This window comes from Nerophis lumbriciformis, linkage group LG31 (assembly GCF_033978685.3).
Source record: "Nerophis lumbriciformis linkage group LG31, RoL_Nlum_v2.1, whole genome shotgun sequence".
Classification (NCBI taxonomy): Eukaryota; Metazoa; Chordata; class Actinopteri; order Syngnathiformes; family Syngnathidae; genus Nerophis; species Nerophis lumbriciformis.
Genome location: NC_084578.2, coordinates 244,686 through 257,500, shown reverse-complemented (window position 1 = coordinate 257,500; position 12,815 = coordinate 244,686). Strand labels below are relative to the sequence as shown.

General features: G+C 45.1%; 1 protein-coding gene across 3 annotated transcripts in view; it reads left to right on the top strand.

Moving 5' to 3' along the window:
• cnot11 (CCR4-NOT transcription complex, subunit 11) overlaps window positions 1-6,524 on the top strand; it is a 17,955-nt gene extending 11,431 nt beyond the window's left edge. Inside the window, exons 4-7 of one of the 3 annotated variants that reach the window (XM_061926190.1) lie at window positions 440-908; window positions 2,193-2,289; window positions 2,352-2,558; window positions 6,252-6,524. In XM_061926190.1, the coding sequence (XP_061782174.1) occupies window positions 440-908; window positions 2,193-2,289; window positions 2,352-2,534 (749 nt within the window). In that variant the 3' untranslated portion in view covers window positions 2,535-2,558; window positions 6,252-6,524. Of the gene's footprint in view, window positions 1-439; window positions 909-2,192; window positions 2,290-2,351; window positions 2,601-6,251 lie in introns of those variants that run through there. The other 2 variants (XM_061926191.1, XM_061926189.1) reach the window with 2 other exon arrangements.
• The last annotated feature ends 6,291 nt before the right edge of the window (window positions 6,525-12,815 follow it).

The following is a 12,815-nucleotide window of genomic DNA, read 5'->3' as shown; positions in this document are numbered from 1 at the left end:
GTTACCTTAACATACTCCGAGGTCACATTGTTAACCCTGTGGAACTCCACATGTTTCCTTAACATACTGTGAGGTCACATTGTTAACCCTGTGGAACTCCACATGTTACCTTAACATACTGTGAGGTCACATTGTTAACCCTGTGGAACTCCACATGTTACCTTAACATACTCCGAGGTCACATTGTTATGGGAGCCAGAGCCCGAATTCAAACTTCTTGTCAATTTTGTTGAGGGGCAAGTTGATCAGTTGCATTGTATAGATTTTGGAGAGCAGAGCAAAAAGAGGTTTGGACAAGACCAAGCAGCACATCAGGATGGATGAGGGAGAGGGAAGTGTCTGCCTTTGATGAGAGCATCATTTTTAGTCAGCAGAATGTTGGAAGAGACCATCTGTTTGTAGGTTCATGTTCTTACAAATCATCTTGTCCTACTCGCAGGTCACTTTCGTCCCGAGTTCATCCGGCCGCTGCCACCTCTGCACGTGTGTGAGGACGAGCTGGCCTGGCTCAACCCCAGCGAGCCGGACCACAGCGTGCAGTGGGACCGCTCCATGTGCGTGAAGAACAGCACGGGCGTGGAGATCAAGCGCCTGATGTCCAAGGCCTTCAAGAGTCCGCTGTCAGCACAACAGCAGTCGCAGGTGAGCCGTCCTCGCCGTCCTCGCTCTTTGCTCCCACGACCTCCCCTCTGTGTGGCCCCGCAGCTGCTGGCCGAGCTGGAGAAGGACCCCAAGCTGGTCTACCACATCGGCCTGGCGCCCGCCAAGCTACCTGACCTTGTGGAGAACAACCCTCTGGTGGCCATCGAGATGTTGCTGAAGTTGATGCAGAGCAGCCAGATCACCGAGTACTTCTCTGTGCTGGTCAACATGGACATGTCTCTGCACTCCATGGAGGTGGTCAACAGGTACGCTGCCATCTGTCTCTCTGTCCTCCTCCGAGGATGACCACGTGGCTGGTCAACAGGTACGCTGCCATCTTTGTCAATGTCCTCCTAAGATCACATGACCTCCTAGACTGACCACGCAGGTGGTCTACTCTTGTAGGTGTCACATGACCTAGGCTGATCACACAGGTGGTCAACTGGTGTAGATGTCACATGACCTCCTAGACTGACCACACAGGTGGTCTACTCTTGTAGGTGTCACATGACCTCCTAGGCTGACCACACAGGTGGTCAACTGGTGTAGATGTCACATGACCTCCTAGGCTGACCACGCAGGTGGTCTACTCTTGTAGGTGTCACATGACCTCCTAGGCTGACCACACAGGTGGTCAACTGGTGTAGATGTCACATGACCTCCTAGGCTGACCACACAGGTGGTCTACTATTGTAGGTGTCACATGACCTAGGCTGATCACACAGGTGGTCAACTGGTGTAGATGTCACATGACCTCCTAGACTGACCACACAGGTGGTCTACTCTTGTAGGTGTCACATGACCTCCTAGGCTGACCACACAGGTGGTCAACTGGTGTAGATGTCACATGACCTCCTAGGCTGACCACGCAGGAGGTCAACTGGTGTAACTGTCACATGACCTCCTAGGCTGACGGCTGACCACACAGGAGTTTAACTGGTGTAAATGTCACATGACCTCCTAGACTGACCACACAGGTGGTCAACTGGTGTAACTGTCACATGACCTCCTAGGCTGACCACGCAGGAGGTCAACTGGTGTAACTGTCACATGACCTCCTAGGCTGATTACGCAGGAGGTCAACTGGTGTAACTGTCACATGACCCCTAGACTGACCACGCAGGAGGTCAACTGGTGTAACTGTCACATGACCTCCTACGCTGATTACGCAGGAGGTTAACTGGTGTAACTGTCACATGACCTCCTAGACTGACCACGCAGGAGGTCAACTGGTGTAACTGTCACATGACCTCCTAGACTGACCATGCAGGAGGTCAACTGGTGTAACTGTCACATGACCTCCTAGACTGACCATGCAGGAGGTCAACTGGTGTAACTGTCACATGACCTCCTAGACTGACCATGCAGGAGGTCAACTGGTGTAACTGTCACATGACCTCCTAGACTGACCATGCAGGAGGTCAACTGGTGTAACTGTCACATGACCTCCTAGACTGACCACGCAGGAGGTCAACTGGTGTAACTGTCACATGACCTCCTAGACTGACCACGCAGGAGGTCAACTGGTGTAACTGTCACATGACCCCTAGGCTGACCACGGCGGTGGACTTGCCTCCAGAGTTCATCCACCTGTACATCTCCAACTGCATCTCCACCTGTGAGCAGATCAAAGACAAATACATGCAGGTGAGGCTGGCTGTGTTGGGGTCAAAGGTGAGATGATGTCATTGTTGTGGCTCCTCCCACAGAACCGGCTGGTGCGCCTGGTGTGCGTCTTCCTGCAGTCCCTAATCAGGAACAAGATCATCAACGTGCAGGACCTCTTCATCGAGGTGCAGGCCTTCTGCATCGAGTTCAGTCGCATCCGCGAGGCTGCCGGACTCTTCCGCCTGCTCAAGAGCCTGGACACTGGCGACACCCCCACCAAGTGAGAGGGCGGGGCTTACACAAGCAATGTAAATATTTGCTCATCCCCAATAAACTTCCTTTTTCTGCCACTCTAGTTCACTTTCATAACTAGTACTGCTCCTCCTGTCAACTTGAATTACTAGTACTCCTGCTCGTGTCAACTGTCATAACTAGTACTGCTGCATGTGACAACTTGTATTACTAGTACTCCTGCTCGTGTCAACTGTCATAACTAGTACTGCTGCTTGTGACAACTTGTATTACTAGTACTCCTGCTCGTGTCAACTGTCATAACTAGTACTGCTGCTTGTGACAACCTGTATTACTAGTAGGGATGATGTTCGAAAACCGGTTCTCCCGATTGTTCGATAAGAAAAGAACCGATTCCATGGATTGGAATCCCTATTTGAGAAACGGTTCCTGTTATCGAAGCCACTATAGTAAAGACAAATATTTGGTTCTTTATTGGAATCCCTGGGAAGGAATTGTCCTGTAGCACGTCACAGGAAATGACGTAGCTCAGTCATTGGGCGGCAGATACAGAAGCAGCAACAACAATGGACGGGAAAAAACGCTCCAAGGCATGGCTTCACTTTACTAAGAAATACGAGGAGGAAACGGCTATCTGCAATTACTGTCAGGCTTCACTTTCCTGTAAGGGGAGCAGTACAAGAAATATGTTAACATAACCTGAAGGTTAAAGAAGCAGCGAGAGAGATGACGAAGCACGCCCCTCTTCCTCTGCTTCAACCTGCAGTCCCAGGCATGGCTTCACTTTACTAAGAAATACGAGGAGGAAACGGCTATCTGCAATTATTGCCAGGCTTCGTTTTCATGTAAGGGGGGAAGTACAACAAGCATGTTGAAACATGTTCAGGCCGTACATAACCTGAAGGTTAGAGAAAGGTGTCGTGGAGAAGCAGCGACAGAGATGAGAAGGACGCCCCTCTTCCTCTGCTTCAACCTGCAGCGCCAATTCCAGTGATCGTGCTGGTGAGTAACTAACGTTAACTGTTGCCGGTTAATTTGCATATCTGCTCACTCGTAGCCTTTAGGCTAAAATAACGCTACCTCTTATGTCAACCAGGACTTCAGTAATGTTAGCTAGACTAACGTTACCTAAGCATAGTCAGTGGCTAACGGTAACGTTAACGATAGCCTTTTTGTATGTCTGATAACGTTAACGCTATCTTGTAGCCTACACCACTCCAGAGTTTGCAGGTCTGTCTAATAAACTAGTGCTTTCTTTATTTCTTTAGTTTATTTCGTACATGAACACACTTACAGCATAACACATCACAGTTTCACTTTACATCATGTCCGAAAAGGAGTAGGAAGAAGTAAAGCTTATTTAATCCTACCCCTTTCCCACTTCAGAGCGTTTACAAATATACAGGTAAAAGCCAGTAAATTAGAATATTTTGAAAAACTTGATTTATTTCAGTAATTGCATTCAAAAGGTGTAACTTGTACATTATATTTATTCATTGCACACAGACTGATGCATTCAAATGTTTATTTCATTTAATTTTGATGATTTGAAGTGGCAACAAATGAAAATCCAAAATTCCGTGTGTCACAAAATTAGAATATTACTTAAGGCTAATACAAAAAAGGGATTTTTAGAAATGTTGGCCAACTGAAAAGTATGAAAATGAAAAATATGAGCATGTACAATACTCAATACTTGGTTGGAGCTCCTTTTGCCTCAATTACTGCGTTAATGCGGCGTGGCATGGAGTCGATGAGTTTCTGGCACTGCTCAGGTGTTATGAGAGCCCAGGTTGCTCTGATAGTGGCCTTCAACTCTTCTGCGTTTTTGGCTCTGGCATTCTGCATCTTCCTTTTCACAATACCCCACAGATTTTCTATGGGGCTAAGGTCAGGGGAGTTGGCGGGCCAATTTAGAACAGAAATACCATGGTCCGTAAACCAGGCACGGGTAGATTTTGCGCTGTGTGCAGGCGCCAAGTCCTGTTGGAACTTGAAATCTCCATCTCCATAGAGCAGGTCAGCAGCAGGAAGAATGAAGTGCTCTAAAACTTGCTGGTAGACGGCTGCGTTGACCCTGGATCTCAGGAAACAGTGGACCGACACCAGCAGATGACATGGCACCCCAAACCATCACCCAACCATGCAAATTTTGCATTTCCTTTGGAAATCGAGGTCCCAGAGTCTGGAGGAAGACAGGAGAGGCACAGGATCCACGTTGCCTGAAGTCTAGTGTAAAGTTTCCACCATCAGTGATGGTTTGGGGTGCCATGTCATCTGCTGGTGTCGGTCCACTCTGTTTCCTGAGATCCAGGGTCAACGCAGCCGTCTACCAGCAAGTTTTAGAGCACTTCATGCTTCCTGCTGCTGACCTGCTCTATGGAGATGGAGATTTCAAGTTCCAACAGGACTTGGCGCCTGCACACAGCGCAAAATCTACCCGTGCCTGGTTTACGGACCATGCTATTTCTGTTCTAAATTGGCCCGCCAACTCCCCTGACCTTAGCCCCATAGAAAATCTGTGGGGTATTGTGAAAAGGAAGATGCAGAATGCCAGACCCAAAAACGCAGAAGAGTTGAAGGCCACTATCAGAGCAACCTGGGCTCTCATAACACCTGAGCAGTGCCAGAAACTCATCGACTCCATGCCACGCCGCATTAACGCAGTAATTGAGGCAAAAGGAGCTCCAACCAAGTATTGAGTATTGTACATGCTCATATTTTTCATTTTCATACTTTTCAGTTGGCCAACATTTCTAAAAATCCCTTTTTTGTATTAGCCTTAAGTAATATTCTAATTTTGTGACACACGGAATTTTGGATTTTCATTTGTTGCCACTTCAAATCATCAAAATTAAATGAAATAAACATTTGAATGCATCAGTCTGTGTGCAATGAATAAATATAATGTACAAGTTACACCCTTTGAATGCAATTACTGAAATAAATCAAGTTTTTCAAAATATTCTAATTTACTGGCTTTTACCTGTATACATCATTTACTGACCTTTTTATTTCTGTCTTGCCTCTTGGTGAGGGCGGTAACGCCTTCACCACTGCTTTCTCTGCTCCCTCCTTCCCTGCTTGCTTTCTTCGTTTTGTCTTGTCTGAACTTATGTTTATGTGTGCTATGCTATGTGAGGTTTTTTCCTTGGACTCAGTCTGGACCCCTCCCACGGGTCCAGCCTTAGTCTGATATTTTTTTTACTCTTCCCCTCTTTCCCAATGTCACCTTTTCCCCACCTTTTTTAAGGAGCGCTGTAAGTGGCTGATTCGTTGGCGGTCCCGTCTTGTCCCCCTGTAACATATGTCTGCTCTTAGTGGGACTGTGCCCAAAATGACATTTCACTTCTTATATGTCTTGTACATGTTAAAGAATGGACAATAATAAAGCATCTTGAATCTTATAATAAAATAACATCTGTGAATTAGTATATACAACAGTTTTGTAATATGTAATTAATTAATTAATTCAGTCATTATTAATATACTGAGATGAAGAATATCTTATTTTCAATAAGGTTGAAAGTATTTCTCATAATTCTTCTTTGTACTTTGTAAGCACTATTTGAACAACCTCTTAAAGTGGATCATATCCGTACAATGTTTAACTTCATTACTTAATCCATTCCATCATTTAATTCCACATACTAATGCTAAAGACTTAATAACAGACACACCCTAGTCTTCACATTCAGCTAATTTCCCCCCTAATTCGATGCGGTGTCTGTCCCTCATTTTCCCTCCAGGACAAGGACGTGCAGTCATTCCTGGAGGAGGCCTCACTGATGGGTCCCAGAAGAATGTTCCAATAGCAGCAGAAGTGCACTTTTTGGAAAGATTATTTTCAGTTTTGTGCCCAAGGGACTGATTTTATTTAACACTGTATTATTATTTATACACCTATCGTGATCACAGAGACAGGTTGTTTTTGTGTTACTGTATATATTTGTTTTTATGAAAAATCCCACTTAATATACTTTCGGTAACAGCAGTCAATATTTTTTTTTTTTTTTTTTTTTTTTTTTTTTAGGGGGGTGACAACAGTCTATATGTATTTATTTATTTATTTTTCTTATCAAATAAAAGTGAGCTTTTGTTAAACCAAATATTGTGTGTTTTTATTCCATTAGAATCAGAAGAGTTTTTATTGCCATTGTTTGAGAACGGGTTCACAAACTAGGAATTTTACTTGGCGCAATCGTGCAACACAAAACACATAACACAGAATAGAATAACATGAGCTGTAACTGAGCTATCAGATCTTGTTATTGTTCATGTGTCTGATGGCCGAGGGGAAAAAACTGTTCAGGTGGCGGGAGGTGTGGGTCTGAATGGACCGTAGTCTCCTGCCTGAGGGGAGAGGGGAGAAGAGTCAGCTGTGATCCGACCCACACGCCTCCTGGTCCTGGAGGAGAAGAGGTCCTGGAGGGGTGGGAGTTTGCAGCCAATCACCTTCTCAGCAGCACGTACCATGCGCTGCAGTCCATGCTTGTCCCGGACTGTGGCGCCGGGGAACCACACGGTGATGGAGGAGGTGAGGATGGACTCCATGATTGCTGAGTAGAACTGCACCAGCATCTTGGTCGGCACCTTCAGTTTTTTCAGCTGCCGCAGGAAGTACATCCTCTGCTGGGCCTTCTTGATGAGGGAGCTGATGGTCGGCTCCCACTTGAGGTCCTGGGTGATGGTGGTGCCCAAGAAACGGATGGAGTCCACAATGGAGGTAGGGGGTGGGAGAGTCAATCAGGGTGAAGAGGGATATACAACAACCTATCTGGATTCGATAAGAGAATCGATAAGAGGATTTGATAATGGGCTCAAACTCAATCATTTCTTATCAAACATCATCCCAACCGGTGAGTAACTAACGTTATGCTTCATTTCCATATCTGCTCACTTGTAGCCTTTAGGCTAAAATAAGGTTATCTCTTATGTCAACCAGGACTGCAGTATTGTTAACTAGACTAACGTTACCTAAGTATAGTCAGTAGCTAACGTTAATGTTAACGTTAGCCTTTTTGTGTCTGATAACGTTAACGCTATCTTGTAGCCTACACCACTCCAGAGTTTGCAGGTTTGTCTAATAAACTAGTGCTTGCAAGATGTGAATGAAGATAATGGTAACATTATCCTATTTCAGATGATGACAGCCTAAGTGACCAGGGCAGTGTTTGTTAACCCATTGACCATGGCCAGGTATAACCATTGACCATGGCCAGGTATAACCATTGACCATGGCCAGGTATAACCATTGACCATGGCCAGGTATAACCATTGACCATGGCCAGGTATAACCATTGACCATGGCCAGGCATAACCATTGACCATGGCCAGGTATAACCATTGACCATGGCCAGGTATAACCATTGACCATGGCCAGGTATAACCATTGACCATGGCCAGGCATAACCATTGACCATGGCCAGGTATAACCATTGACCATGGCCAGGTATAACCATTGACCATGGCCAGGTGAAACCATTGACCATGGCCAGGCGTAACCATTGACCATGGCCAGGCGTAACCATTGACCATGGCCAGGCGTAACCATTGACCATGGCCAGGCGTAACCATTGACCATGGCCAGGCGTAACCATTGACCATGGCCAGGCGTAACCATTGACCATGGCCAGGCGTAACCATTGACCATGGCCAGGCGTAACCATTGACCATGGCCAGGCGTAACCATTGACCATGGCCAGGCGTAACCATTGACCATGGCCAGGCGTAACCATTGACCATGGCCAGGCGTAACCATTGACCATGGCCAGGCGTAACCATTGACCATGGCCAGGCGTAACCATTGACCATGGCCAGGCGTAACCATTGACCATGGCCAGGCGTAACCATTGACCATGGCCAGGCGTAACCATTGACCATGGCCAGGCGTAACCATTGACCATGGCCAGGCATAACCATTGACCATGGCCAGGCATAACCATTGACCATGGCCAGGTATAACCATTGACCATGGCCAGGTATAACCATTGACCATGGCCAGGCATAACCATTGACCATGGCCAGGCATAACCATTGACCATGGCCAGGTATAACCATTGACCATGGCCAGGCATAACCATTGACCATGGCCAGGTATAACCATTGACCATGGCCAGGCATAACCATTGACCATGGCCAGGTATAACCATTGACCATGGCCAGGCGTAACCATTGACCATGGCCAGGCGTAACCATTGACCATGGCCAGGCGTAACCATTGACCATGGCCAGGCGTAACCATTGACCATGGCCAGGCGTAACCATTGACCATGGCCAGGCGTAACCATTGACCATGGCCAGGCGTAACCATTGACCATGGCCAGGCGTAACCATTGACCATGGCCAGGCGTAACCATTGACCATGGCCAGGCGTAACCATTGACCATGGCCAGGCGTAACCATTGACCATGGCCAGGCGTAACCATTGACCATGGCCAGGCGTAACCATTGACCATGGCCAGGCGTAACCATTGACCATGGCCAGGCGTAACCATTGACCATGGCCAGGCGTAACCATTGACCATGGCCAGGCATAACCATTGACCATGGCCAGGTATAACCATTGACCATGGCCAGGCGTAACCATTGACCATGGCCAGGCGTAACCATTGACCATGGCCAGGCATAACCATTGACCATGGCCAGGCGTAACCATTGACCATGGCCAGGCGTAACCATTGACCATGGCCAGGCGTAACCATTGACCATGGCCAGGCGTAACCATTGACCATGGCCAGGCGTAACCATTGACCATGGCCAGGTATAACCATTGACCATGGCCAGGCATAACCATTGACCATGGCCAGGCATAACCATTGACCATGGCCAGGCATAACCATTGACCATGGCCAGGCATAACCATTGACCATGGCCAGGTATAACCATTGACCATGGCCAGGTATAACCATTGACCATGGCCAGGTATAACCATTGACCATGGCCAGGCATAACCATTGACCATGGCCAGGTATAACCATTGACCATGGCCAGGTATAACCATTGACCATGGCCAGGTGTAACCATTGACCATGGCCAGGCATAACCATTGACCATGGCCAGGTATAACCATTGACCATGGCCAGGTATAACCATTGACCATGGCCAGGCATAACCATTGACCATGGCCAGGTGTAACCATTGACCATGGCCAGGTATAACCATTGACCATGGCCAGGTATAACGCAGAGCGCAGCAAGATGAGTAACAACTTTACTCGCAAGCTAACGAGAATGATGGTGAAAAATCTTCTCCCCTTCAACTTGGTGAACACAGTACTTGTGAATACAAGTCGGTTAATAATTGTATTTTGCTGACATGTAATGGAGCAAAAAGTAAACACCACCATTACTCTTGAGATTTGTTTCAAATGTAAAGTGCTGTACAATACAAATGAATGCAGGATTTTCCCTGCATTCATTTTTCCTAGGTGGCCCACTTAAAGGGGCACCAACAGTCAATATTTATTTATTTATTTTATTTAGAACAATGTTTGGGTAACAACAATCAATATTTATTTATTTATTTTTTATTTTTTATTAAAAAATAAAAGTGAGCTTTTGTCAAACCAAGTATTGTGTGTTTTTTTCCATATACAACAACCTATCTGCATTCGATAAGAGAATCTATAAGGAATCGGTTTGATAAGAGGATTCAATAATGGCATTGAAATCGATAATTTCTTAACAAACATCATCCCTAATTACTAGTACTCCTGCTTGTGTCAACTTGTATTACTAGTACTCCTGCTCATGTCAACTTATTACTAGTACTCCTGCTCGTGTCAACTTATTACTAGTACTCCTGCTTGTGTCAACTTGTATTACTAGTACTCCTGCTCATGTCAACTTATTACTAGTACTCCTGCTCGTGTCAACTTTTATTACTAGTACTCCTGCTCATGTCAACTTATTACTAGTACTCCTGCTTGTTTCAACTTGTATTACTAGTACTCCTGCTCATGTCAACGTATTACTAGTACTCCTGCTCGTGTCAACTTATTACTAGTACTCCTGCTTGTGTCAACTTTTATTACTAGTACTCCTGCTCATGTCAACTTGTATTACTAGGACTCCTGCTCATGTCAACTTATTACCAGTAGTCCTGCTCGTGTCAACTTGTATAACTAATACTCCTGCTCGTGTCAACTTTTTACCAGTACTCCTGCTTGTCTGTCATAACTAGTACTGCTGCTTGTGACAACTTGTATTACTAGTGTAGTGGACTTTCTAACCTTTGTACCATTTCTATTTTGTTGTTTGTCAAAATCCGAGAGAGCGAGGTCAAAATGCATTAGGGAGGACATGACATGACATGGCAGGGCGAGTCGCCCTGACATTGTACTTGTTATCTTGGTTGTTTGTTATACTGGCCTTTGACCCACCAGGAAGCGTATAAATAACCAGGTTGGACCAAGTCTGGTGTGCGCTCTTTCTTTGATTCCTGCACGAGGGCGCATCATCCAACGTCTCCGGAGTCACTCTCTGTCTGCATGGCAACCCAATCCAACCTTGTACCATTTGATTATGATGAAATAAAACTCTTGTGATAAATTCTCTTTTGTTCCTGTTTAAGATTTGGACTTTCCACTACATAAAATTGGCGTCACAAACAGGATGGGTTAGAACGCTGCGGTCGACATCCGGACTCCCGGTCTCTCAAGGCAGACAGAGTTGCACTGCGCGCATAAGGTAAGCAATTTTGCTTAATGTGTAAACGCTGTCTGTCTGGAGATGGTCGGGACTGGTAAGACTAATTGCTGAACCTATTGTTGATAAAAAATGGGTTTAGTCAAGTTCTCCAAAAACAACCTGGAATGGGGTATGTATGGTTGGCTTGGGTTGCTATATATGTGATTATATTATTTATTATTAGCCTTTATTTAACCAGGTAAAATCCCATTGAGATCAAAGATCTCTTTTCCAAGGGAGACCTGGCCAAGAGGGCAGCAGCAAGGTTACATTAAAAACAGTAAACAAATACATAAAACATGACATTTACAACATTAAAACTTGCTGACATGACACATGTGCATACAGACAAGGTAGACTGCAGTCCTTTCACAGAAGCTTTAAAGTCATTCAATGTAACTAGGGTTTGAAGTTTAATGTTCCATTGTAGGTTATTCCAAGCCTTCGCTGCTGAAAACCTAAATGCTTTCTTGCCCAGTTCAGTCTGTGTGTTTGTTTGAACATTAACATGAATTATCTGTGAATAAAGAAAACTTGTGATTTTTTGTTTTAATAAAAGGGTAACGTTAATAGAATTGTGATAAGGTGGTTCAGGAGTGTTTAGCACAGACTATTTGAGGCAAATACATTTTTTCACCTCTTCTTCTTCTTCTGCAAGTACACCAGGTTAGCAGTTTGGATACAGCTAAATTAAGGGCATTTTAACTAGCTGGGTGGTACATTTGACTATTAAAACAAATGTGTTGAGAAGTCTGTTTGAATGTGCGACACATCTGTTTTTGTGGAGCTGCAGCCGGTAAAGGCCCCATTTTAGTGACCTCTTAGCAGAGGTGTGAACTCAAGTCACATGACTTGGACTCGAGTCAGACTCGAGTCATGAATTTGATGACTTTAGACTGGACTTGACAAAATGTAAAAAGACTTGCAACTCGCCTTAGACTTTAACATCAATGACTTGTGACTTCACTTGGACTTGAGCCTTTTAAATTGACATGACTTGACATGACTTGCTACTTTCCCCAAAACCCAAAGATGAAAAAGTTATTCGGGAGCGCTCCGTATTTTTCATTGTGTACTTGTCTATCAGCGTTGCGTGTGTCAGCTGGTGTGCTCTCAGTACAACAGCCAATCAAATTAGATCTACTTTGTTTTCATCACACAGCATTCATCCAATCAAATTGCAGGACAACCAACGAAGAAGACGTGTCCAAACCACACGCCAGTGAACAAAAAATGATACCTAAAATCATTTTGTTTGGGTATAAAAATTACGAGGTGGTCAACACAAAACGGTTTGCAGTATGCAACACATGCGGTTCCAAAATGACTGATGGAGAGGCAACAACTTCCAACTTCGTCCGGCATTTGAAGTTGCACAAAGAAGGGTAAGTTTTGAATGTAAGATAACGTTTATTGGCTAAGTAACGTGACTTTTATTTGCTGTGTAGTTAAATCAGTGAGGCTGTAAACTCACTGCTAACGTTATAACGTTATTGCAAACACGGGAATCTGTTGCAGTTCACTACCTTATTCATACTTTTTGTTCAGTGATTTTTTTTAAGCAGGGTTACGTTAGTCAATATATCACACGTAACGTTAGACGGCGGTCAGCAGCACCGCGTA